The 27,856-nt window shown below is 36.5% G+C and overlaps 1 protein-coding gene across 3 annotated transcripts in view; it reads left to right on the top strand.

Moving 5' to 3' along the window:
* COL24A1 (collagen type XXIV alpha 1 chain) overlaps positions 1–27,856 on the top strand; it is a 146,343-nt gene that overhangs the window by 46,294 nt on the left and 72,193 nt on the right. For all 3 annotated transcript variants that reach the window (XM_052665912.1, XM_052665913.1, XM_052665911.1), the window contains exons 4-14: positions 1,913–1,966; positions 4,257–4,310; positions 7,123–7,176; positions 8,594–8,647; positions 13,664–13,708; positions 15,938–15,991; positions 17,055–17,099; positions 18,756–18,809; positions 19,216–19,260; positions 22,768–22,821; positions 24,697–24,741. In XM_052665912.1, the coding sequence (XP_052521872.1) occupies positions 1,913–1,966; positions 4,257–4,310; positions 7,123–7,176; positions 8,594–8,647; positions 13,664–13,708; positions 15,938–15,991; positions 17,055–17,099; positions 18,756–18,809; positions 19,216–19,260; positions 22,768–22,821; positions 24,697–24,741 (558 nt within the window). The remainder of the gene's footprint in view (positions 1–1,912; positions 1,967–4,256; positions 4,311–7,122; positions 7,177–8,593; positions 8,648–13,663; positions 13,709–15,937; positions 15,992–17,054; positions 17,100–18,755; positions 18,810–19,215; positions 19,261–22,767; positions 22,822–24,696; positions 24,742–27,856) is intronic.

The raw sequence follows: 27,856 nt of genomic DNA, 5'->3' as shown, positions 1-27,856 counted from the left end.
CCGGTTTCACTGTCTCTGTGTAAATACCAGCCCAGGAAAAAAAAAGAAAAAAAGAAAAAAAAAAAAAGGGCAAAAGAAGGCTATAATTTATTTTCAGGATAATCTGTGTTGCAGAGCCTTGCTCCTAAACCTGATGTTTCCTGATTCTATAGGTTTTGAAACTGGGAGGTTCCAGAATTCAGCTAGACTTATATGAACGAAGACTTCTATCTTGCAGTTTAAAATTCCCACTGTGTTCCTGGTTCGTTTAACTAGTAGAGCTGTAACTATTCAGGGACACCAGTGTGTTTTGTGACTGAGTAGGGTGGCATCTTCGTGAGTCCATAATACTGAAACTCTGTCTTTGACTGTGCAAGATTGTATCACTTCAATTTTGTCCAGTTATAATATTGGTCTTTGAAGATTACTATGACTGATTGGAGAGGAAAGGATTTTTTTTTGTTGTTTTTGTTTTTCCTCAGAATAACAGCTGTTTCTTTTCCAGAATTGTGTGAAGTAGTCTGTATTTTAGCCAAATAAAGGTAACTGGCTTGGCCACTGAAAATTTGCGATCAGCACTGTCTTCTCTGCCAATATGTCTTTTCTAAACAAAAAGAAATATCACTTCCCTAAAAAAAAATTGTTAAGGTTTTTTAAAAATATAGCTTTTGTCCTAATAAAGTCTTTTATTTGTTGCTAACAGAACCCCAAAAGGTGCTAGAGATTCTCTTTTCCTGTTTTGTTTTTTTTTCTACCCTTTTTACTCCCTTTCCCTCCCTCCTCTCCATCACTGTTGCCCTTCTGCTTTTCCCTTGTATGCCAGCCAGCTTTTAGTAATGTTCTTTGGTGATGAGAAGTATAATATTCAAAAGGCTCTGTCTATCCTCTCAGCTGGTGGTATGCAACACCTGCAGACACAAGAGTGTGATGATGTGGGGGAAAAAGAACAAGTTGAATCCTTCCTGCTATCATGAGTTGCCCTCCTTCTGTCTTGATGCCTGCTTTCCCTTGCAGTAGGAGTGTTTGTTTGCTGGGACTCAGACTGGCATGCAGCTGGGAGATGAATTCATTTTTAATTATAGCCCATGCCTCTTCAGCACTTAAATGTGGTAGATAGAATCTAATATAAATTGGTGAAAAACTTGTTCTGCGTCTCACTCATATTCATATTAGTTTACGATGAAGTAGATCCTGGGGTTTTGGAAGTGAGCACAGAGAAAAGGAAAGATTTCTATGATCAAAACCGCTGTCCAAATGGTGACACGTTATCTCATATTCTTAGAGTTGCTGTTAATCTGACCTATTTGCAAAAGATACATCTGGTTATAAACTATCTGTTTAGGAATGCATTCACAAAAATAGAAGAACCTGTGTTTTTGTTTCTTTTTAAGTGAATGATATGGTTTATTCGCAAGTGAAACAGAGAATGGGCACACTGCCAGTTATTCTTATCCTGAGCTCGCAACTGGTGAAACTGAACTATCATTTATGCATTCTTACTGTCTCCTCTATTCATGTCTGTTTTTTCTGTGCAGTGCTATCTCATTTGTCATAATAAGTTGTCTGACTTTCATAAAATGTTAGGCATGTCTCCATATTTATTAAAAATACTTTATTCTGCTCTTTGTTTTGAAATACACTGAACTGGTTTCTAATTCTTGAGATGAGCTGCTCTTCCATTGTAAATTTTTAAGTGTATTTGTGTTAATCTAGATTGTTAGCTCCAATTCCTCACACCAAAAATGATTTATAAACACCTGATATTGAGCAAAATTAAAATACATGTGCTTGTAGCTTAAGAGTCATTTTTCAAGCAGCAAAGGCTTCCACAAGCAGGAAACCATCAGGTAGAAGTATCAGTGTTATTCAAACTTGTGATGCTGTCCTTGTGTTGGTTTTTTAGCCTCAATTGTTTCGATTTTTCTATCACCAGGGTCCTCCAGGTCCTCCAGGTCTACCTGGCCCATCAGGAAAAAGAGGTCCTCGGGTGAGTAAAACAGCTATGTTCTTGTGTAGCTCCGCACAGGTCACTATAATTAAGCTGGAGTTGGCATTTGTTTTTTTCAACTTCATTTGTGTGCCTATTAATTATGAGAATGTATGATTTGGACATATGGCAAAGTAACTTTTTCTTCTGCTGTGAGCTTCCAGTGCAGTCAATTCTGTGTAGGGGCGCATACACACAGGGCACTGACATTCATGCCTATCTTTTATTGCTTGCAATATTAACTCTTTGGTATTTTCCATGCTGTCCCCATCTGCAACTAGGGTCAAGTTATTTGGTTTTGGAATGAGGAGTGAGTGATGCGTGTCACTGTGCAGACAAGCAGGCAATGGATACAAAGTCAGCCATTACAAGACAAAAATTTTTCCCAATAATCTATTTTAGACTCTTGTGTTACAGCAGCTTGACAAAAGATGTGATAGGTAATGTAAGGATTTGCTGGGCTGTGGTATTTGGGGGTGTAAGTGGTTGCGGCTGGAACGCACTCAGCTAGCCAAATGGCAAGCGGGAAGCAAGGGAGCAGATTATACAAAAATCCCAGCAGATGTGTGGGAGTAGTGTTGAGTCAGCCTTTGAGGCACATTTAAACAAGCTGTCACTCCACGTTGCATTCAACATTTTGTTCTTTGCTGGCTATCAAAACCTGGTGTGGCTGGCTAGGAAAGTGCAGCCCTCCAAGGGACAGGAACTGATCTGGTACTTCAGGGTGGCTGGTGAAGAGGGACTGGATGAAATACATTTAAAAGTATAAAATGAAAACAATTTTTTCAAATCCATGTCTTCTTCACTTAATTTTCTTGTTTTGTTTTGTTTCCATATTGTCCTGCTAAAGAAAAGCTGGTGGTTTGTACAGCGTAGATCTTTATATCGAAAACTACAAGCTATGTCAGAAAACATGTCTTATAGTGTTGTATAAGGTGCCTGGAGGGGTAAGGAAATGACGAAGGTGAATATTTATCAGCAATTATGACACAAACAGAGTTTAAAATGCATTCAAGAGCTGAGAAAGTATTTTAAGCAATTAATATATTTTTTAAATGCCAGAGATCTGCTCAATACTGCAAGTAGAGTTAATGCAGAGACAAAACACATGTAAAATCCTGGTGATGCGAAGTTCATTTCCTCATTTACCAATCTGATCTGTGACTTCTGTCTACCACTGTGTGAGCTGCCCTTTGTGGTCTGAAAGTGTGACTGGAGGTGTCACAGGGGAGCAGTGAAGTGCAGAGTGGCAGTGTCTGGGCCGCCTCCAAGCTCCAAGCCCAGTCCTGATAGAGGTAAATGTGGGTTGGACGCTTCCAGTGCCTGATTAATGATTATAGATTTCCATTAAAATCTCTCTTTCTGTGATAGAGCTAAGTCTGCATCTGACACATGGTTTTGAGTTTCATGTTTGTTTCTTGCCTTGTTCCAAGTTTCTCCAGAATAAACTTTCAGGAAATTCAGAATTAACCAGCAAGGAGGCCAAATTCCCTCAGAGCCTCCCATTTCACCAGGATGCCTTCGCAGCTCCGTGTTGCCACAGTGAAGGAAAGAGTAATGCTGAGTTTATCTTTTGTAAGAGCACTGAGTTTATGAGAGAGCTGAAACAGAATCTTTTCAGTTTGTGTGAAATTTTGGCCGTAGTGGATCCAGGAAGAGCTTTGCTGCTTACTTACCAGGGTTAGCTTTTCACCAGTTTGGTCCCTCAGTATTTGGAAGAAGAATAGCTGCTGACAGCCACTGCAGAAATATTTTCCCTAATGTACACTTTATCATGATTGAGGATTACTTAGCGTATTGCAAGAATGGACATTTATCCTGGGTAGTGTTTCAGCTATCAGGTAGACACAGTTCTGGTTAGCCATTCTATTCCTGGAATGGTTTCAGTTAAACTGTTCTGGCAACAAGTCCATTTTTTACACTGGCTATGAGAGAATCTGAAGGGTTTCTATCTGTAATGATTTGTTTTGAGAAGGTGGAATACTTTGCTTTACTTCAGTCAGTGAACACTATTCCAGTTTCTTATTTTGTAAATGATAGTTGAGTGCCTCCATGTGATTTCTCTGTGTTAATCCAGTGCCTCCAAATTGTGCAGCTGCAGAGCTACATGCTGAATAACTGCTAAGGTTTGGGAATGCTTCACTTTAGTCTGTTAGGAGGCTGTGCTCATTTCTTGAGAATCTCTTGAAAGTCTCAACCACTACTTCTACAAGCAACAGTAAAATGATTTGCTGAACAAATGAAAAGTTTAGTGAATTGCTGAATAATCCCCCTCTCTTTGTTTCTATAGGGTATTCCAGGACCACATGGTAATCCAGGTTTGCCAGGACTGCCGGGTCCAAAGGTGAGTTAATTTATCCATGCTTCCATGTAAATAAGTGAACTTCTTAGTGGCTTTTTGGAAGCTATAGAATCACTTCCTGTAATAGAAGCAATAGGTTGTCTTCAGTGTAGATGGAGACTGTTAACATAAGCAATTTTTAATTAAATATAATCAATCAAACAGAACTTAAAATCAAAACGAAATAGCAGTTTATCCAGGAATAAGGAAACTGTGCAGGATGGTGACTTGGAAACAAGTAGTCTGTGCTTCCCAAAGGACTTCATGTAAATCAGCCTAGCCTCTTAGGTAAACTGGAATTTAAGGGAGAATAAACATTTAATTGATGCAACCTTTTGCCTTGATTAAGAATAACAACAGAAAAAGGAAATTGAATCATTCTTTATTAATTCCTTTTTCTGTTGGTGCCCAGTCTTTCATATTCAAATACTCTGATATTTCAGACGTTCACTCTTGATATGATACTTCAATCTGCAGCAAAAAATACTAGACCTGGAAGCTCAGAAAACCCTTCAAATCTGTGTCACGTAATGCCCTTTAAACAGACTTGACAGATTTGTGTAATTGCAGAATGCCTTCGACTCATATTTAGTTTGAACAATTTGATAGATAAGTTAGGAAAAAACAGCAGCAACCTTGATTTGTTTTAGTGCAATTCCTTGTGGCAGAAATCTGACTTGTCATGGCAGGTGTTAAAAAGTGCTTGAGGACATAAAAAGAAATTTAATAAAGCTTTCAGTGTTAAACACTGTGTAAAACTGAGTAACTCTATCTGATATGTGCTCTTTAGTTAGTATCTGCTTTTATAGGAACAGTTGAACTCAGAGATTCACAGTTAATTGTTACATCATCTGTGCTGGCTCTATAATAATGCACATTATTAGGACAACTATTATAACCAGTGATTCCTAGGATTTGTTTAATAATGTATTTTCCCACTCCATTGGGTCATAACCCTTGTAGCCATATCCATGAATTTAAGAATAGAAACGTATGTGCATATGCATGTGTATTTATACATATATGTATGTGTATATTTGTGTGTACACACATATATAAATATAAACCTATGTATAATATATGTAAATATAAACCTATGTATAATATATGTAAATATAAACCTATGTATAATATATGTAAATATATACCTATGCATAATATACATAAATATATACCTATGTATAGATACACATGCACACATTTCAGTAGGTGGGTAACACTCTTCTTAATTTCTTAGGTTATAAATTATCCTTTCAGTACAAGTGCCTTCTGAAACTTTAAGTAGAAGCTACCTAGGTGCTCAGCATGGATTGACTATGAGCATCCATCTGACCTACACAGACTATATAAGCTAAAATTAAACACACTTTGGATCTCAAAACATGTAGATAAGTTGCAACAATATTCTGTCACTGACTTAATGCAGCTTTGAAATTCATGCATTTTTCCCTTTTGTGTTGAAGCATCCTTATGCACTGGTTTGAGGCATGGAACGATGTTAGTTCATATCCTTCTCAGTGTTTCAGTTGATTTTCTCAGAGTACCAGATTCCATCCCTGAACACGTGCAAACAGTTCCCACCAATAGCTGAGCAACCTCAGCATTTAATTCCTGGTAAATGATTGGTAGGGATGTTAAAGTAATTAAAAAGTATTCATAAAGCTTGGCTGCATTTCTGGCTCTCTGGAAAAAGGATTAGTTCAGGAAAATCTGTCTTGTAGATTTCGGCACCATTCTAACTACACTGTAATGTTACATATATTAAATAACAATGTGCTTTATTTTTATCTTTGCATCTTGGTCCGTGGCTAAGTGTTCATCAACAACTGGTGCATAAGAATGGGCAGGTTTTCAGTTTATTTTTTCATTATTATTTTAACTAGTCAAGAGCTGATCACAATTTTATTTCCACTCTTAGTTTAATGTGCCAGCTTTCCATTGGAAAATGGAAGCAGAAGACGAACTGGATTTGTTCAAGGAATGTAATAATTTGCCTTCCAAAATGCAAACAAATTGCTGAAAAATACTCAGATATCTCTTACCATGCTGAAGAACTGTGTTCTTTGTGGCCTGACACTCCAGTTTAACTCTACGTGTTCTGCTTAGAGGGAGTGCTTCAGAAGAACCCTTTCCAAGTGTTGGTTTAAGAATGTATTAATCTCGTAGATAGTCTCCTGGGGATGCCTATGAGAATAAAAGTGGTTGCTGAAAGCGGCTCGTTGGGAGAGCTAGAGATTTGGGATAGAGATAAAAACTTAGCAATCACTATAATGGATATATAGATAAATGTATAAATGATATAATTACATAGCTTTGTTGGGATGTGCCAGTCTGTGATAAGGAAAGCTAAGCTTTTGGTACAAGTGAACAGTAATAAACAGGCCTACTATGCAAAGGAATTGAAAATATAGTTGCATTGGAAATTGGGATAGCAGCATTCTCTGCTGATATTCATTTTGTGTTAGTTTGATATACGGAAATTTTATTGGTAAAGTACGAAACAGCATTTATATTCAGTTATAATTGTGAATATATGCACACTGACATATCTGTATCCCTAGACAATTTGTAAATGAAAACTTGTAATCGAACGTTGTGACATAGAATTTAGAAAACAGATCTCCTTTTAGTGTGATTTATTGCATTTTGCCATGATTCACTGCAGTTTTTTGTCTGGTAACTTTTTTGCTGATACAGATAGTATATATATATTTCCTTTTCTCTTGCTACAACAGTAAAAACATATGCTTCCACATATATAATTTAAAAAGTCTCTTCCCTGTTGATATTAATAAGCTTAATTTCTCTGCAATAGGGCCCTAAAGGGGACCCAGGGTTCTCCCCAGGACAGGCAAAACGTGGAGAAAAGGTAACACTTAATTATTGAAAAATGTTGAAGCCTTGTTATAACTCGTGTGACCATTAAACAAGGCAATGCTTTGTGTGCATTGCACTTCTGATGTGTTTTGACTCTTCTGAGAGACTGATCAGTGGAGATATAGGTGATGTAATGAACCACAGGTAAACAGGAAATACTACCCAAAGATGAAACATAATTATGTATTTTATTTTATTTGGGAGAATGACAAAGTACTGATTCCTGTTTTCTTTAGTATTGTGCATTAGTACAGACAGACAAAATCTGACAAATGCACTCATCGTTCTTTACAATGTTGCAGTTAGTCAGTTTTCATTGTAGTTAGTCAGACTCTTGATGCTAAGATTTGCCCTCACATTTGATACTTTTTCACCTAGATCCTTGTAAACTTCTGTAGCCAAGTAAGCAGTTGTTCACTGTCTGCAAAATAGTTTTATATATATATATATATATATATATATATATACATATATGAAATACATAGATACTTCATTTGATTCTTCATAGAAATTGTGGGCTTTTAGCTTGTGACTATTTTTATATAACAAATCTACTGATGCTTACATATGAAAATTTTAAATGAAAGTGATACTGCTAAACATTTACTGGCATTCTAATGTGTTTCCATTCTTAGAATCACTTGTATTTATGCAAAATTTTATTAGGAATATTTGTTGGTAGCTCAATTATGGAATGTTTATGCTGAGTAAAAAGAGTTAGAAGTCCAGAACTTGGTCTATCCACAATGAGTCAATCATTAGCTAATAACTTGTTTACTAACTGCTGTTGCATATGTAAAATATGCAATTAATTAATTAACATTTGTTTTTATCAAACCCTAACATTCTTAAATATGTATTTTCAGTGTTAAAGAACTACTGAGCAGAATTCAGAAATATTTCAATTGATGCACCAATAAGAAACTTAATGCTGCTTTTGCAGAAATTGCAACATTATTTTAAGCTAGTCAGCTTGTACTTCTGGCAGCTTAACCAGTGTCATGGGCTATACCTGTCCCCTTGAAACTCAAGACATATTCATTGGCAGGAACCCAAACTGCCATGATATAGTATTGAACAGTCTAAATCTCACCCACATATAAGTATGAGCTATGCCTAAATATATATAGCATGCATCTGTAATCAACAAATATCAGATTAGGCATTTTTTTAGTTCTCACTGTTTTGAGTTCTTAAATTAAGCCCTGTTACCAGTTGGCAGCACTTGAGGAAATATAACCTTCTCAAGTTTTTTTAATTTAAGAAAAAATAACCTGTGCCCAATTTAAAAATAATAATAATCATCATCTTTTTTGTACCAAATGTTGGAGAGAAGATATGGCTTGCTACATGTTGGTAGCCCAGTGCTGTGGTCCAATGCAACATTGATTCTAACTGTTGTTGTACAGGGTGATCCAGGCCCAATAGGCTTTTCAGGACCACCAGGGATGAAAGGCCAGAAGGTAAGTTCCTGTTTCCTATTTCACATAGCCCCTTCTGGCTCAATGCTACAGCCAGAAAGAAGAAAGAATAGAAAGTATATGAGCTTTGCTTACTACTGGTACTGTCAAATATATAAGGTCAGAAGTCCATCAGTGCAAAACTTTCTCTCAAATACTAAGCAAACAAATTGTGGCAGGCATGGCATGCACCTTCTGGTTGTATAGGTTTGCCTGCAAGTTACAGCCATTTTAAGATTGATTGTATTCAATTTTCAGTCTTTTGCTTATTCTTCCTACGTTGTGTACTTTGCAGTATACAAAAAACTCTGTGAGATCATGTGTTCTTTTGCTGGTAGTACCTCTGCATTGTTTTACTACTTTTCCAAATGCTTGCCTAAATTGCTAAATAGAAGCCTAGTGAAATAAGTTCCAATTTTGGGTGCTATTGTTTTTTTTTTTTGGTGTGAAAAAGTCAGATACAATATTCTGCATTAATAAAAGCGTAAAAATTACAGCAGTCCTATGCATACAGGAAGGCAGAAGGCAAACAGTTTTGGAAAAGAAAACGGAATGATGTCACTAGAGAAAATGAGACGATCTTAAAAAATAAAAAAATAAAAAAAAGAGGGAGTAAATGCAGTTTATGAGGAAGGAGAGAATATCTGGCATGTCTAGTAGGCTGCTCTAGTTAGGCTGTATTATAGACAAACTGGCAAAAATGAGCAACAAAGCTGGAGAAAAAGTGTTCTTATATACTGTACTTTAGTAAGACATTTCTGCTTTGCAAGTGTATGGAAAGTGAAATGGAAAACAGATAAAATAGTGGAATTTATAGTATGTAACATTAAAGGCAGTTGTAAAGTGTCCATCAAAAGGATGGAATAAATTGTTAGGAAGATGGGCTCTGCTATTCACAGTCTTACCTTGACATATAAAGGAGAAGTATTACTTAGAGGCTTGCTTGTTCATGAATTAAAGATGAAATGGTTTTGCAACAAAACTCGTGTTCAGTGTTATAAGACATCTTCATTTGACATTGTCTTGAGAATAAAAAATATATGTATATACCATCTACTAATTCATTTCTAGAATTGACAGAAACAATGAATGTGTGACCAGAAAAGGAAGCTGTCACTGAAGTAATGCCAGGAGGAGTGTGGAAACTTACTTGGCCAAACACATGTGGTCTCAGTTCTTGAACTGGGCAAACATGTAGCTGCAACAAGAATTTGCATCCCCCCTTCTGAGACCTAACCAATAAGTCTGGACATTGATAGATTTTGTTACTCACTTGAACTTGAGCAGCCTTGAGATTCCCTAAGTATTATGCTTTCTTCTTTCCTCAGGTTTATGGTTAGAAAACAAAGTAGTTTTTGTTTTAAAGCTCTTTATATAGGAAGCAGTCACTTGTTTTGGATTACAAGACTGATACTTAGGGGCAAGGAAATGAAAATCTCATGGCCATCACGCTCTCTTCCTGCCACAAGAATTCATTCCTTATCTGAGGGTAGAGACTCAGTGAAGAACTGGGATCACTTGATCACTGGAAACTTTACGCTCTGTTTGCATGTTGTAAACGTCAGACACTAATCAGAACCATGTTTAACTTCTGCCTGACCCGCATTGCAAGAGCACCAGGTTTTGGACAGCACTGAACCTGTAAACAATAAAAGTACTTCATGCTTAATATTTTAATGACAAATTCAGAATTAGTTGCATCACTTTTCAATATGTATAAATCGGTAAACGTGCTGTCATACTGGTAATTTTCTGTCAGTTCATTGTGATCTTGGAAATTATTTTCAAGGGAATGTAAGTAGAAATAGCTGTGAAGTCATCTAGATACAAGAATAAACTGCAGGATAAAAAACAAGTACTTCCGTTTTTGTTCTGTAGCTCGGTGTTAATGGTAATTGACGTAGTGTTGAGCAAATAACTTATTTCTGATATATTTTCTCTTCCACTTAAAAAAGGAATATAAGAAAATCTTAATGAGAATTAATAGTGTCAAAAATTGATTTTTTCAAAGATGGCTCATGTTGACATAAGCAGTTTCTTAAAAGTAATTGATAGCAAATGAGTCTACTATACTTTCAGACTTTCTTTTAATGATGTAATACAAGTTTGTGTTATTTTCATGAAAATTACTTTTTTCATACTGATTTTTGTTAGCGTCTTCCAGAAACAATGAAGTCCAGGGTTTGCTTTTTGTTCTGCAAACGCGGTATCCACTCCTAACTAAGTGCGGTAATGGTGGCCATGGAGCTGCTCTGGGTGTACGGCAATGCCTGCTGCCCTCCGCTGGACAGGACTGCCTCGGCTGTGCCTGTGGATTATGTTCTGTTTAACAAATTTTCTACTCAAAATTTTTCTGCTTCTGGACTTCGCCCAATGTTTTTTGGAGCTTATACAAAAATATGTTGTGGAAATTTGAGGCAATGTTGTATATTCTTTTCACTTCTTTGACCTGAGTAATTTTTGAGAAGCTGTATGCTTCCGGTTCTTTTCTGAATAAGTTCAGTAGATCATGTTAGAAGTGTTTCTTAAAAAGATTCATTTTAAAAAAAATAAAAAAAAAGTTTTTGAAGTGCTCAGTGCATTACAAAAATGTAGATAAACTGCTGCTTTGGATTATAACTAGAAATTGGTGTATTTCTTTCTGTGAAGCTGAGACTATAGTTTTTTGTTTGTTTTTGTTGTGAGATAGTAAAACAAAAGTATGTTAACAATCAGGACTTTGTGAACAGATAATTTTGATAGACCTTTTTCATTACACAGCATATGTCAGAGTACGTATCTTTGTGTCTGCATGTAAACATGACATTTCTCTTTTCTGTAACACAAGCTGCAAAACCAAGCTTTGCTCTGTTCAGGATAAGGATTTTGTTGCTGTGTTCTGAATTTGTTCTAGAATAAGCACAGAGAATTGCATGCTCATGAGTGTTTTGAGAGCTTGATTTTCAGGCATCTTCGAAGCAGAGAAATGGTGGCTGGAACTTCAGAGTTAGTTTGCAGAGAATTCTGTTTCCAAAGCACAAATCTTATCTTAAGCCATCTCTGACAGTGTAATCTTAAAATCAGCCCTTGAAAAACTTTCCTTATAGTAGTCTGGAGACTTTGCAAGGATGGAAATCCCCTCATTCTCTTCCCTCGAGAAGAAGGGCCTGCTTTACCTCTGCAGACAGGCAGGTAGTTGCCTCTGACAGCTGGGTAAATGGGGTGGAGATCTATCAGCGTAAGGATGTTCTCCTATGTGCAGACATCACTTACTCTGGGCCCTTAGCTTCATTTTCAAACACTTAAATGACTTTAAGTGAATTAAGACTGTGCTAACTCTGAATAAGAATGTGTACTCTTATTTTAAAGAGTTCACTGCAATTTTCCTCAGGCAGAAGATGCTTTGGCATAGACAGATGCACACAGGTCAGCCCTTCTTCATCCCATAGTTCCTTGTCTTCCTTCTTTTGAATTTCTCCATGCAGCAGTCTTTTCTGCTAAACCCACCCACTTTAAAACTGGATTGTGACAGACTTTTCTGTGAGTGACTGCATGTATAGCATCACTTCCCTTGTGAAATGGAAAAACTGAAATTATTGATTTTTGAGATATTTCTTCCAGCAACACCTATTTCATTTGGTCATTTAATCAGAAGAAGAGGACGAAATTCTGAAATTGGCAACGTTCATGAAATACATAATGGGGATTTAACAAAATTTATGGCCTTCTGAGACACAATTAGATGTGTGTTACTGACTTACACTGGCATCTTTAGTTCTGTTTATTAGTTTGATAAGAATTTCTGCTCTCAGATTACAAAATCAGAATATTTTGTAGCAATTTGTTAATCCACAATCAGATTAGCAGGTTTATCCAGGTTATCAATTACAGATTTAACATTTTTTTTTTTTTCAACAGCAGTGCTGAGCTGCTTTCTCAGATGTGAGATAACATCAAAATTACTTGAGTCAAGTTACAGGACAGGATTGAAACCACAATGCCTTATAACTTTGCAAAGCGGCAATATCCCATGTGTGATTAGCAAAATGAAAGGACACCTGCTTTGAGTTTAGAAAAAAGGAGGCCTTTGGGTTTCTTAAGGAATATCTTTCTTTTGGAACAAAATTACTTAAACAATCCTATAACAGAAAAATTGCCTAACTTGTAATTTTCTTCTATTACCTAAAATTATCACTGAGTGAAGTTATCCTGTTCTTTAATCTTGTATATAATGACTAATTCAATACAGCAGCACACTTTTGGTTCAACAGAAGCTTATCCAAAATGTGAGGATGCCTGGCTCTCTGAAATGAGTTGCAGAATTCCTTATTGTGGGTCTGTTGCATCACTTTAGAGCTGTACTGGCTAAGAACGTCATAGCCCAATGCAGCCAGATCTTCCGTGTCACCCAAGACACTCCTACTATTCAATCACCATCTTAAAAACCAGTTTTGTGATAGATTTTTATGCAGAATAAGGAGTATTCTGTGGGGTTTTTTGTTGTTGTTGTTTTGTTTTTTTTTAAGCTGCAGTTTTTGGGAACATGTTTATTTCCAGTACCTCTGAAAGAAATGTGCAGAACAAATACTTGGCCTATGCATGATCATGCACATACAGGTCAGCTTGCTTAGGTGAGTGTAAAGACCAAGAAGGTTTCTATTTCAGGTGTAGTGACGTGGATAGAATGTTCTAGGTGTATTTTTAATTTTTTATTTTCCTTTAAGAGCTAAATAATGGTTGAAATGATTAAAGTTTGACAGTTTCATGATTCCAGCACCACAAGAAAGATTTCTGGGATGAGAAGCAGGCTATTCTCTCCACTGGTAGGAATTCTGTAAGGGCTAGAATTTATTCTAAGTTATTTTTTTATAAAAGAAATACTGTGTCTTGCAAGGTGCTCCTTCCTTGAGGATGTCTGGGATGAAACACATTTGGATAACGTGTTTTTTTTCTTGATAATGGGAAACTGGAGTGGGAAGAAGAAGTCTGTTTGTTTTTTTTTTTTAACTATATTTATATAGTCTGTTTCTCTACCTGCAGGGTCATAAAGGTTTTATGGGACTTCAAGGGCCACGGGGTGAGCAGGTAAGTAAAGAAAACACAGTTGACCGTACTCTTTAGATGAGCATTTCATGATGGAAGAATGCATAATTCAATATGAATACTCAGTACAGGCAATCAGTGTAAATTGCCAACTGCTTAAGGGTTCAGATTGCATAATGATCAGTGTGGTGAAGAATGGCCTAGATGAAACAGAAAAGACCAACTTATTTATCTTCAACTACCATGCTAGCTTGGCAGAAATTGTGAAATTTTAGAGCTACTGTTTAGATTCTCCCAAGCAGTCTACTAATTTATTGCACTTTTAGTCTTCTAGTATGTTGCAAATGAAGTGTTTATTCAGTGCCTTTTCTCACCTCCATGTAGTTCAACCTTTTTGCAGCAAATAATTGCTGAATATGTAGTGTTATCAAGAGCAAGGCACCTAGCAGCAGAATAAGTGGAACCATGATTTCCCTTCTGGGCAACAATCAGAAGGAAATGACAACAATAACAGAAGACAGACACTGGAAAAGAGATTTAAAAAAAAACAAACAACCATAAGTATCATGCATAACAGTAATATGCTCTTTCCATAAATTTTTTCGCAGTGAGTGGTGATTTTTGTTACAGACCCAAAGACATTTTACTGTGATGGCTGTAGTAGATGGTTGCAGTGAGAGAAAAATTCACTGTTAACTGTAGGACAATAGTGTCTCAAACTTTAAGGAGTTAGTGGGGAAGTTTCCATGCTAGTTTCCATGGAGGGAAAAAGGTGCAACCTGCATTGAAAAATAATTCTGCTTGCTATTTGCGCAGTCAAGCATGAGTTCTTTTTGAAGTTCAGTTCAATTCAAGAATGTGAAAATTGGCAATGTGCAGCTGTGTGATACCTCAGTGTTTTCATACTACTGCTGTGAAGGTCTTCCTTTGTTATTGCTTAGAAAACTCTCTGACTTTTCCTTTAACAAAGCATTTCTGGGGGAAGCATGTAGATTTGCAAGTAGTTCTTAGTGCTGCCATTTTCAGACTTGGCTGGAGAAGATGTTAAGTTAGACAAGTAGTCATTTGTAGCACTTAACCATGCCTATAGTTTTTAGAAGCTTTTAAAGAAAAGGTAGATATTCCTCTGAATTTGTGAATTGTTGAGCTCCTTGAATAGCTGGCAGCAGAATTTTAAAAGGAGGCTGAAAATGCAAAAATTCCACCACATTTTGAGATTTTTCATACATGTTTTTGTAAGTTCCCTCTGAGCCAAAATAGAAGACAGTGGATACTAGCTCCACAGCAGAACATCTGTAAGAAGATTAATTGCTTCCAGTTGAAAACAGGTGGCAGAACACTGAAACAAAAAATACAGCAACCTGTTTTTAATAGAATCATAGAATCCTTGGAGTTGGAAGGGATCTATGAAGGCCATCTAGTCCAGCTCGCCTGCAATGAACAGGGACACCACAGCTAGACCAGGATACCAGGCCCTTACCCAGAATTGCCTTTCCTCCAGGGAAAGTCTCTGCATTTTTGAGTTCTGGTTCCTGTTGCTGTTGTTTCCCATAAATCAGCTGTGAAGAGCTCAGAGAGGGTGTCCTGAGCCATTGCTATAGTAACACTGGCATATGACAGTGGGTGGAAAGTTGAGACTAGGATATTGTCCAGATTACGGACTGGGCTTTCGTAAAAGCAAGCTAAGTGAGCAGACCTAGGTGGAGCTTCTCATGTCCTTGTGATGGAACCACAGTATGTGGTATCATTGCAGGAAAGCATCTTTTTCAAAAAACAGTAAGCTGTGCAGATGCTGAGTAGTAAAACAACAACAATTGACATTTGGGTTCAACTCGGAGGAAGAAGGTGGAAAGGTGACTTCATAAGGGCTTTCATTCTTCTTTAATGAAAGTTTTAACACATATTTGTTGATATATAGCTATGACCAGTGCAGTTACTTGCAACTGTAAGAACCTGTCTCCTACAGTCCTCCTCAATTACTTCCATAAGTTGCATATATATTTTTGTTATGAAAGTAAGTGGTATACTGTCTTTTTTTCCCACAAAGACTAGCACTACTCTTGTAATGCTTTTTTAGGGATGTATAACTGATGTTGATGGAGTTACTTACATATAATGAAATGTACAACTCTAAACCTGACATTAAGCTTGTTTTCTGTTTGTTTTTTTTGTTTGTTTGTTTGGTTTGGTTTTGGTTTTTTGTTCGTTTGCTTGTTTTTGTCTTTGTTTTATTTTGCTTTTTTTTTTTTTTTTTCCTTCTTCTCTGTTTAGGGAGTTCCAGGAATGGCTGGCAATGTTGGGGCAGTTGGTTACCCTGGCAGGCAGGTGCAGTAACTATGCTAATGTCTTGGTAGTTTGGTTCTTTTTATTTGTTCTTTTCAAAAGTACCACATCTAGCTCTTCTGAGACCACTAAGAATATTACATATTGGCTCACATCCTATGCTATAGTCATAATGCTATACCTTTCCAGTGCACACACATCACTATATCTAATGTCTTAATGTTGTAGCTCACAGAACCACAAGGGGTTCTGTGTTTTGACTTCACATTTTAAATTCAGGCGGAATAGGAGACTGCTTATTGCTGTATAGTTCCTCCTGATTTGCCCTAGTGTATTTACTTCATTGCTGAAACTATTTCTTCAGCCTTTTAGGGAAACAGAATATTTTACAAGATGGGAAAAAATATGTTAATTGACAAGAAGAACCAGCAAACCATAAAAGAGATTTTTATAAACACAGGCGCATACATAAATACTGAATTATTTTTTAATGTAAGGTAACGCATACCTCAGTCCAGTAATACAAATAAGACAAAGTAGGAAATATTCACTGTTTTCCCTATAAAAAGGTATGTGAGTCAAATTCAGTTACTAACTTTGTGTTTTTATGCTGTCTTAAAGAGTGAAATTGACAAATACTGGTTTATTGGGTTAGGTTTGTGATGACTGTGTATTTAAATATTCCATTACAATAGTTCACATAGTAATGGATGATAACATTTTTGTATTGAATTACATAAAATACTTAGAACATTTTGACTACATGCACTATTATGACATTAGCTTGAAAATAAATTGAATTGTGTCCAAATGTAAAAGCTTATGAAAACCCCTGTGAAATTTTGTCAACATAAAGCCAGATCAGTCTGGAAAAAGTTTATTCCAAGCAGAAATAATTGTAACATAAAGGAAACTTCAAGCACTAAGATTCAGCTATGAATTAATGAGACCTTTCTGAACATGGTCCCAGCACACCGGTTGATAATATCCTCATCAGTCCTGATCATTTTGACATAGTTGACAAATACATATATATATTTTTCAAACAAAGCATATCTGTTTACTTAAACAAATCACAACTCACGTATCTGTTTTTTTTTATTAGGGCTCAGCTGGACCAGAAGGTAACCCAGGCCCTAAAGGTGCAAGGGTAAGTAAGAATATCAAGCATTTTGGTATGTGTGTCTTTTTTCACACACAGTGTATGCAATAAAGGTTGAGGAGTTGTACTCATTCCTGACAGTTATATGCCCAATTCACAAGTGAGAAAAAAGTGAGTGTTTATTTCAAAATAATAATATTACATTGTTTGCTATGGTGAGTAATCTCCTGTTATTGCTCTTCCTCTCATTTGGAATGCATATGGGCAAGAAAAGTAAAGCAATAATGAATGTGGGGATGTGAGGGCTGAGAATGAGAAGTGGACATTTTCTGCCTGAAGCATTACTTCCATGATGGAAGCTACCAAAAAGGTGGATGTATCTGGCAATTACAATCTGCAATAGCTTCAGGAGTTGATGAAGGGAAATACTCTTGCCACATAAACACTGTATAAGACCTTGTGTTGTACAGGTTGCTGAGTAGTTTGCTGTGTTCTCATGCATCTATTAAAGCTTACTGTAGATTTGTTCTTACCTGTTTTTTTAAATGAGATTACTAAAAGCATTTACCTACAATAGCTTTTTAGATACTAATCTGGTTTGTTGGTTTGTTGGTTTTTTGTTGTTTTTTTTTTTTGTTTTTTTGTTGTTTTTTTTTTTTAATTTTGATGTCAGTTTTCATTACAGTGACGGAAAAAATGAGTTTGTCAGGATCAAGTGCCAACAGATATCGCACCCTCAGGGATTGTATCTCTTTGTTTCTTCACTTTATTTTTGCTCAAATTCTAATTGCCTTTTGTCTCATTCTCCTCTCGGCATTAAGGCATTAAGTGATTGCAGTTGCTTCCGGAAAAATTACTGATTGTCTGCTGACACAAGGCAAAAATGACCAGTGTTTAGCATTATAAGTAATTTGAGGGAAGAACACCTCAAGACTCAAGGTCTCAAGACTAAGCTCTTTATACAAACTCTACAGACAGCTTGCAACAAAAATGGCGTAGTTTGCTGAGATATATGAGTGTGCCATGGAGGTGGCACAAAAGAAAAGAAATTTTTAAATTACATTATACTCAGACAGCTAGAGAGATGGATGAAAACAAGGGGTTTTTGTTTTCTTAACTATTAACTGTTTCAATCTTGGTTTGAATCTTTTAATGCATTTTCACTTGTACTTTTTTTATAAATCACCATTCCAAAAGCATGTTTCTATCTCCACATAATTGTACAAGAGTATCTGCTTCTGACATCCTAAGAGAAAACTGGGAGAGAAATACGCTGTGACAGCCCTTTAAGGAGGACATTCTGCTTGTGACAAGATAAACTTTCTAGTATGCTTGCATATTGGAAAAGTCAGACAAAGTTGTTGAAAATAAGGAACATCTCTGCTGCATTTCAGAGAGAAATCTAATTTCATAGGCTTTTTCATGTTTTATGTATTATAATTAAGTCTCTACAAGCCTAAATTACTGGAACACTATGTCCATACTTCTTTGTTAAGTTATTCAGTACCTATATAATAGGGAATTATTCTTGCTGTTAGCTGGAGAGTAAATCCTGGTCATGTTGATGTCAGTTGAGTTTCAGTGGTAATTTCAAACAAGCCTGGGTTTAATCCATAGATCTTTAATCCAGTTTGCCAACACTGATGGATAAGCAGTTCTGGTGGAAAGCAATCCCGTAATCATTAATTGTTCTTATTTATTTAGGGTTTCATTGGACCTCCAGGGGTGGCAGGACAAAGAGGATCTGAAGGAGAAAGGGTAGGTATGATGGAACATCAAGGAAGCATTAATGTTTAGATGATCACATATGTCAAAATGGTGAAAAATGCACAAGGTCAAACTACTTGAGTTTGCCTAAAAGCAAAATGGAGGTTTAGGAAATCATATGAATAATTATTTATTATTATTTGAATTGTTCTTAGGACTGCTGAGGCCCATGATTATTTTTCATTGAAGAAATTGTCAGTTGCCTCACAATGCCCACAATAAAACTATGTTTTGGCTGATTGTTTTTTAATTGTGCCTCTTCTCAGGCTGTCTTTTCCAATCAAAAGTCAGCCTTAAATACTTGAATTTAAACTGACGAAGAAGAAGAAGAAGAAGAAGAAGAAACAAACAAGCAAACAAACAAAAACCTGGTTATGATGGATAATTTCTTTCTCAGGGCATTCCAGGCTTCCATGGAAAAAGAGGACCTAAAGGGAGACAGGTAAAGCTTCTAATACTTATTATGGTTTCTACTGCCAATGTAAATATACCTGTGATTCACTCCATAGCTTTACTCAGTTGAAAAATACTAATTTTTTTTTCCCACTGTTTCCAATTATTGCTTTGAGATGCTGCAAAATCCAAGCAGTAACTCTATTTGGAAATGAAGGATGCTTAACCTGATGAGGCTCATTGCTGGGTACTGATAGCAGCTCTCTCAGGGTTAAAAAAGGGCAGGAACACATAAAGGTATTTGATAAAATTGGTGTTAGCTTGACATACAGATATGATGTAGGTTTTGTGAGGTCTGATTTTTTTGTTGTTGTTGTTTTGAAGGGAAATCAACTGCTTCTAATCCATGATATTTTTGGACAATGGTAAATTAAAGCTGTCCTCTAGTTAACATATGTTTCTACAGCTGAGAGTAAACACCAATCTGCCAAATACACATTATCAAAGTTCACATATTTCCTGTGGTATATTTGCAATGCCAAGTCCTTTGTTTTCTGCTGCAACCTTATTATTTTGCTGTCCAGGAGTTTCCAATTTTAAATTGCTTATGGTCTTCTACTGGAAACTGTGATTCCATTCTCCAGTCCTGCACTCAGCTGTGCTCAGCTGTTCAGATGACCTCCATCTACCATGTTGAACAAGCATGCTCAGCAGGAGTGGTGTGATTACCACCATATGGCCCTAGGTGTATGTGATGAAAATTGCTGAAGATTCTGTTTATTATGTTTTGTTTTATATGTTATTTTATACCAGCCAAAAAACTCACTACCATTCAGCAGAGTTCCTTTTAGTGTAAAGAAAGGCATGCAGAGAGAAGTCCCATTAAGTTGATACTGTTCTTTCTGAAGTTGATATCAAACTGATAGAGTATAAAAACAAAGTAAGATTCTGTTTTTTAATTATTCAGTTAGCAGAACTGGGTGCTTCTGTCCTTATGACAACATTGAATTTGCTTCTTTGATTCAATTGCTGTTTTATGGTGTATATGACTGCTGAGTGAGAGCTGTCAGTGCTATCAATATGTCATGATTGACATGGACTGGGTAGCTGTACCACTGAGTCCCATGCTGCATTTAAGAAGAAAGTGAGCATGGATGGAAAGCACAGCTTGTGCTCAGTATGGAAAAGGAAGAGGAGGTGATGACAGGGCACTCCAAAAGCATTGTGAATTTCATTCTCAGCAACAAGCTTCACAGGGGCTTCTGATCTCCACTAAATAGTTTTTTCCATCTTTGAAAGCTGGTGATGTGTATGCTGTAGGAAGTAGTTGCATTTTTCATCTGCAGAAGCAGAGCTTCTATCAGTGCCAAACTGTTCTCTGGTGAGGACTTGAAATTATATAAACCAACTCAAAGTGGTTTGACAGAGTGACAGCACCCAATGCACCTCTGTGCAGTGTTCCTAACTATGTTCATCTGGTATTGATTCCTCTGTAATGTTCTCTTTTTCCTCAATCCTGAGGTTCATTCTACATCCTTCCTATAAACTACTTACTTGATCAAAGACTACTCATATCAGGACCAAGCCTTGCTTGCAGTACTTTGCTGGATTGGAAACTTAGAAAATCTGTCAGTTATTTCAGCTCCAGTGACAGCTGTGATGAGAGTTTTTTTTGCCACAGTATCCCTCAGTTAACTCATGCAGTGCTTTGGGATAGGGTGTTGTCATGAAAGGAAATTTGGCATGGAAATTGCATAGTGCCTTAAGTCAGGCTCCTCACCTTGTGTTGTAGAATGCAACTTATTTGGACAACGTTTCAATAATAATGCTGGTGAAGAAATATTCTCACTGGTAGTAAAGTACGATTACACGATGTATGATACATCCTGAGTATGATTATCACTTGTAGAAAGTGATATGAAGCATAAGAAAAGAAGAGGCTGTGATCTTTCACTGATTAAAAAAAAAACAAAAACTGTTATGAAAAAGCTTAAACAGTTGCATCTGTTCCCTTTTAGTTTATCACCTTGAGAGCCTGACAGCTGTCATGTTTGATATCTGACGAAGGATCCTACTTGTAAAATTCAAAATATTACCAGTTGGCAGGTTTAGTGACTGGTCATTCGAATTTGTAATATCTTTGGCATATTTGAAGTAGAACAACATATTCAGTAAGCAATGACAGTACAGGGAGAACTTATTTTTATATTGTGTATACAGTATGCTTTAAAGAAAATACTTCATAATGAAAGCATATGTATCACATTTCTTTTCATTACATGCTTGCAATATGAAGCTTGGCTGGGTCTCCTGTAGTTTTAATGCATTGTCTGTACTGTAAGTACGATACACAGTGCTTTTACGTACATAGTTCGACCACATTCAAGAATGTTTTTACGTAGTTTTCCACTGTATGGGATTAGTTACAGGCAACAGCCAATAAGACAGAACAGACTTTGTAAATTATAGCAATTTAAATGTCTAGTCCATTATTGCTGTAGAAAACCCGTCCCGTTTGTTTTATATTAACATGGATAGTCATCCTTCATATGCTTTATAGTACTGTTAGAAGGTAATACTTGATGTAATCAAATGCTACCAACATTTCCTGGTAGTAGCAGTAGTATATTTCCATGTTAGACTTTTCTGACTGTTTCCCTGTGTTGGATATTCTTTTCTTTTTCAGTAGCTAGTGTAGTTTTATGAGCATTCATTAGAAGAAGTGGTTGAGAATGGAATTATGATGACTGTAGGTAATCAGGCCCCTTCCTAACTTTTGTTATATTGTTGTGTTCCATCAGAAAGAAGTAAAATAGTCTGCAAAACCTGAGGAGGCAGCAAGTAGGATTAGAGCAAGATGGTGGTGTATTTCCATATCATTTTGCTTCTCAAGCAAGAAATGGAAATATTTTTTTAAACTTCAACAATTAATTATGCTACTCAGAATTCTTCTGCATTCTTATGTTTGATAACCCTTGTCTTAATAATTGAGTCTCTGGAATCAAAACTGATAGAATGAGATGCTAATATATCTGGTTTGACTTATAGTTTCAGTCTCTAGGTGCAGACTATGACAAGTGTACAAATTGGTTAAGGATAGTGCTGTGCTACAAGGGTGAAAAACCTGATTTCTAACAAAGGTATACCTCACCGAGTCTGCAGCCATTAATGTTGATGGAAGAATAAGGGAGGAAGGAAAGACAAATATTTTAATGAATGTGGTAGAGTACAGGAGAAAAAATAATCTTGAATTTGAAGTACTAAATAGGAAAAGAGATTTCAAACAACTGAAATAATCGTATTTAATGTTGCTCTCAAGACATTCAGTCATCTAATTTTTCTCTACATCTTTTAGTTGTATCTCTTTCAGTTATGATTTTAGAAGACAACAAAGTACCATTTGATTTGTGTAGCTGAAACTTTCAGCTTTTCCAGTTCCTTCTCCTCTCTCTGTAAACCCTCTTGCTGATATCTTGATTTTTAATACATATAAGAATTTTGTATTTAGACTTCCTTTGTCTAGGATACTAAAGAACAATTCTCTATTCTGTATTAGGGTTTTCCTGGTGACTTTGGAGACAGAGGTCCCCCAGGGCCAGATGGGAATCCTGTAAGTATCGTGTTATCATGGTAAAATGCATAATGCTCAGTATTAATTCCCCACCCAAACAGAAAGATTTATGCTTGAAAAGAAAGATACTGAAGTTTTCACAGAGAAATACTGGACTGTTAATTTTATGTGGAAGGTGCAAGATACTTTTGTAATAAGTAGTTCTTTTAAAAGAGAGAGAAAAGAACCTGATAGCTACTGAGAGCATGCACCTCCCAGAGAATCAAATGTCTTACTGACCTCATTGCATTACTAATGAATGTTTTCTGTCTTCCGAAATTCTTGCATTAAATAAGATTTTGTACTGCTAATTAAATGATTATTCTAGGGTCACCTTAGCAATTGGGTTTTTGCCTGTGTTTGCCTGTGTGCCAAAGCCGCAGCTTTCACGTGTTTCTGGATTTGATGGTTGATTTTGTTCTTTGAATTGCTACTGAATACAATTATGTCATTTTGGATACAAGTATGTCATTTACTGTGTTATAATCAGTATGATAACAGCTTTGTCCTTGGCAGTGTGTGCAGGCTTAAAGTGGTATTCAAACTGAAGCACAGTCAAGTTATTTTACTGGCCACTCTCAAAGGAGCTTGCTGTCACACTGCATTTGTAGGGGAACCCTGGCAGCAGACTCAAAACTCAAATTTCATTTGATATGAGAAATCAGTGAAAAAACTCTGGGCCAGACAAACAGCCAGCCAGTGCTGGGCAAAAGAGCAGCTGATTTAAATCAACTCTTATTGCTGGGTGCTGCTTTGGAAACTCCAATCAGTTTGTCTTTAAAGGCTGTTCTTATGTGGACCAGCCTTTGGGCTATGCTGATCAGTAAATGGGCAAGAGTTCTTGCTGATGGCCTGCCTTTTCCTATTAGAACTTATTTTAGAAATTTTGCTGCTGCAGTATTCCAGCGTTTTGGAACAGTGGAAAAAAAGTATTTTATGTTTCTGTTCACTGAGGCAAAATTCCCTTTATGAGAATGTCAGGCAATAGCAACACAGAGAGCACTCTGAGGGGCTCTGTGACCTGCAGCTTGCCAATGTTGTGAAGAGGTGAGTTATTCCCTCCCTCCTCATGCTCCTAAGTCGCCCTCTTTTCCTGACAGGGCAGGACATCTGTCTTTTCACAAGATCTGAGGAGGAGTAGTACTTCAACAGAAACAAACTCAGAAAAACTGGATCCAAGAGTAAACGTACCTATTTCCAAGAAGCCTGTTGGAACAAAAATATTTGCTGACAAGTTCCTTCTAATTTGTCAAGACAACTGATTTTGCTGCTATCTTAAACAGGCAGCAACACTTCTCCCACTTCTCCCCTCAGACTCTCCCTGCAGGGCTTGTTCAGTCAAGAGGACAGAGTTGCAGCTGCAGGGGCTGCCGTGCTGATGGACTTGGCTGCTCTATTTTCTGCAGTGTTGAGAATTTTGGCCTCAGTTGAGATAAACTTGAGCTCAACACATATGGTAGCAGAGCACTACTAAATTTCTTATTAAAGAAAACTCAAGTATATAGTTTATATCAAGAAATATTTTTGCCATCAAGAGAGTATTTTCCAAAGGTCTTTCAACACACTGAGCTGTTGTTCCATTTATGTTTTAAAGGAATCTATGCAAATTCTCCTGGTGTTTGCTTTTTTTCCACCCCAAAACTTTTTCTTCTTTCCAGTTGAAATAATCAGGGTAAAAAAATTGTATATTCCTTGGTAATGCAGGAATAATTTCATGATACAAATACCATGTGATCAATTTTGCAGTCAGACATTTTATACAATGAAAATGTGTCATTGGTAGGACCCCTCTATATAAATTCCAAATTACTTTCTTTTCAGATCACTAAGAGGGAATAAACATATATTAAAATCTAAAATTTGTTGCCACTGTAGGGAATTGTTGGTGGTGTTGGTCCTCCTGGATTTCCAGGACTGAGAGTGAGTACATGCTTATTATAATCTTGATGTGGCTTCATTAGAACTTTTGTCTTTTGTATTCGTAAAATAATACAAATAAATACAACAATCCATGTATTCTGACAGTTGTTTAAACAGATTGGATTAGATAGTGATGATTGAAATTGCAGTATAAAATTACTATAGTAGTGTTGGCTATGAAGCACTTCTATATTTGGTTCGATTTGTGTGTCCTTATTTCTAATCTGATGTGTATAGATATTTTGTTTGAAATAACCACATTTTTCAAGTTTCTATTCCTAAATGCAATATTACTTTTTGAAAGAGTACAATGCTTTCAGGCATCCTTTTTTAAGGATGTCCACAGCCTTCATTCATTCTCATATGTGGCTTCCAAACTTCATGCAAAATAACTTTTTGAATGCAGTTTCAGTTTAGGTTTCTGGTACATTTTTTAAAGAATGTTGTGCTGCCCACTGTGAATTTTCAAACTGCATTTATATAAATTCAGTTGCACAAGAGAAGATCTGCGACATGAACAGTTGCAGAGGAAGTGGGACTGACTGTGATACTCCTGTACCATGTAGAATTACTTCATTATTCAAGTACTTCCAGTGTTTACTGTTAAAGAACCTGGGTTTGATTTTCAGTGTTGGCTCAATCAAGGCCAGCTACCCTGCAGCGTTCACAGTTTGTAACACAAGAGCTAATAGCATGTTTATACACAAGTTAAGAAAGCCATGGTTGTGTCCAATGTAGATTATTGTTTTCCTTTGGTCAGCTTTATTTTATAACTTGAGAAACGTTCTTGATAAGTTTGCTAGTTTACACTGATGATCATCTAACTTCACCTTTGAAGTATGACAGCTCAGCTCAGCGACACAATTAAAACAAAAAAATATTGCTATTAAGAAGTCTCTTCCTACATGATTGGGATTGTTATGGTATTGCTATGGTGGAGGTGCACAAGCTTGGTGAAGGAACCACTGTGGCTTCCAGTCTTTATCATGCAGATGTGATTTGTTGCAATCTTGCCAGCTGACATACTTGGGCCAGTTGGCCCATTCATGAGATTATAAATTGCACTATTGAGATTTTGGTTTGAATTATAGTTTGCTTTTCTTTCTTACACAGCGTTCTTTGAAATTTTATCTGAAGGATTTTGATAATTACATAAATGTACTTGAGATTTTTTTTTTTGAAACCTATCACATACTGCTTCTGTAAATATGCTGTTACAGATTATTTTGTCTTAAATTTATCAGTTTATCCCTTTCTAAAATTCATGAGCATAAATGTATACAAGGTCAAGGCTCTACTTACCATATTGCTGAGTTGCAGTCATTTATACTGCAATTGAGTGTCAATACTTTTCTGCAAAATAAATTCTGGTCAATCACCAGCTGAAGTCTTAACCATTTATAAACTTCAAAAAAATAAAACCATAATGACAAAAAAAAAAAAAAAGTGATGGCATATTTAGGTTTTGACCAACGTGAGGTCAGTACACATTCTGCCATGTGAATGGTCTGCCAGCTCCCATTTATATGAACTCCCCTTTGCTCTGTTCTGCCAATGTAAAAGCATTGATTATGTGCCCTCCTGCTTTACGAAACTTGTACTCAGAGGACAAAAGGTAAAGAACAGGAACAGACATATTTTTCCTTATCACATGCAATTACTAAGCTAGTTCTTCTTGTTTGTAGTTTTTGAGTTTTTCAGTGTGACAATTTGGAAAAGCACTTTGCAGGGCATGTGCTCATGTTCACATCTTTTGTCTGAATTAGTTTGACACACCCCATCCCGTGAAGCGCTGGGAACTTCACATCATCTGATGCTGCTCCATTTGTCCGCAAGGAATTAAGGGTCTTTGATGGAGAAGAGAGCACCTTTGATTCTTACACCTGTGCTTGTAGCTGAGCTGTACATATCTGTGCTGAAAAACAGACAGTTTAAGAGGCAGAAATGATTTTGCAAATGAACTATTTTCAACATTTATTGCTTGAGATGAAAAATGTATGAATAAAAATATGTACAGACACGTATTTACGAGGTGCAAATACAGCTCAGTAAGATAGGGTTATCATGTATTCTTCTGACAGTTTAATAGATCTTATAGATATCTTGGAGTGTTTTTAAAGGTATTCTCTTCCATTGAGCCAAGGCATGTTAGAAATGCTGCTCAGCAGGAGTTAACTCTGTGTTTGCTTACTGATACGGTAAGATTTTGCAGCTGAGGAAAATAGTGCAGCAATATTTGTTACAGATTTCTAAACAGCTTTGGAAGTTTTCAAGGCATCAGAAAGTCTGACTGGGATTTTGAAATAAGATTAGAACACAGCTAAGCAGAATTTCAGTATTAATGGCATGATACCTGTGTGGATACTACAAGTGTACAGACATGATTGGGAAAATATGCTATTATGCACCATCTGTTGGAGATTCTGTACTACATCATATAACAGCTCTGATGCCCAGTGTCCCTGTCAGGAAGATGATTGGAAGAGCTTTACTTTGTTCCAGAGCTTCTTTACAGGGGACCTGTAAAGGGAACTGTAGCAGAATTTCACCAACACTCATGAGATTTGCATCACCACAGATGGTTTGTGTGGTGCAGTCCTGTTCTCATATTGTGCTTACTCTCCAAATGGATTTGTGCACCCTGGCCTCCGTTTTCTTATGTCCCTTGTTCAGCAGTATGCCAGTTCTTGGTCTCTCAAGATTTGCCCAGCCGTGAGTATTGGTATGATGACAATTTTGAGAGAATTTGCAAGCGCAGTTATCAGTGGTAGCCTTTCTTTTAAAATGACTTCTTTCCTTCTTAAAAAAAATCCTAATACTAGGAAGCATTGATTTTTCTATTTTTTTTTTTTTTCTTTCCGAGTATTCTGTCTTTTTTGAGAGGCTAAAAAAAAAACTTGTTTTTGTTTCATTTGTCACGTGGAAGTGGTGGACAAAGCATGCTGATGTGGCTGAAGCAATTTGTTTCCTGACTGCTAGCCAGTTTCAATGAAACTGAACGATGTGCGCTACCAAACAGCAAAGCTGCTGTAGGCAGAAGGCAGTTTCAAATACTTATTCAACTCTTTCCTTATCAGTGATCTAAACTCTGTATCACATCTTTACGTTCGGGTGA

This window comes from Tympanuchus pallidicinctus, unplaced genomic scaffold (assembly GCF_026119805.1).
Source record: "Tympanuchus pallidicinctus isolate F22 unplaced genomic scaffold, pur_lepc_1.0 scaffold7, whole genome shotgun sequence".
Lineage (NCBI taxonomy): Eukaryota > Metazoa > Chordata > Aves > Galliformes > Phasianidae > Tympanuchus > Tympanuchus pallidicinctus.
This window is presented reverse-complemented; position numbering and strand designations above follow the sequence as displayed.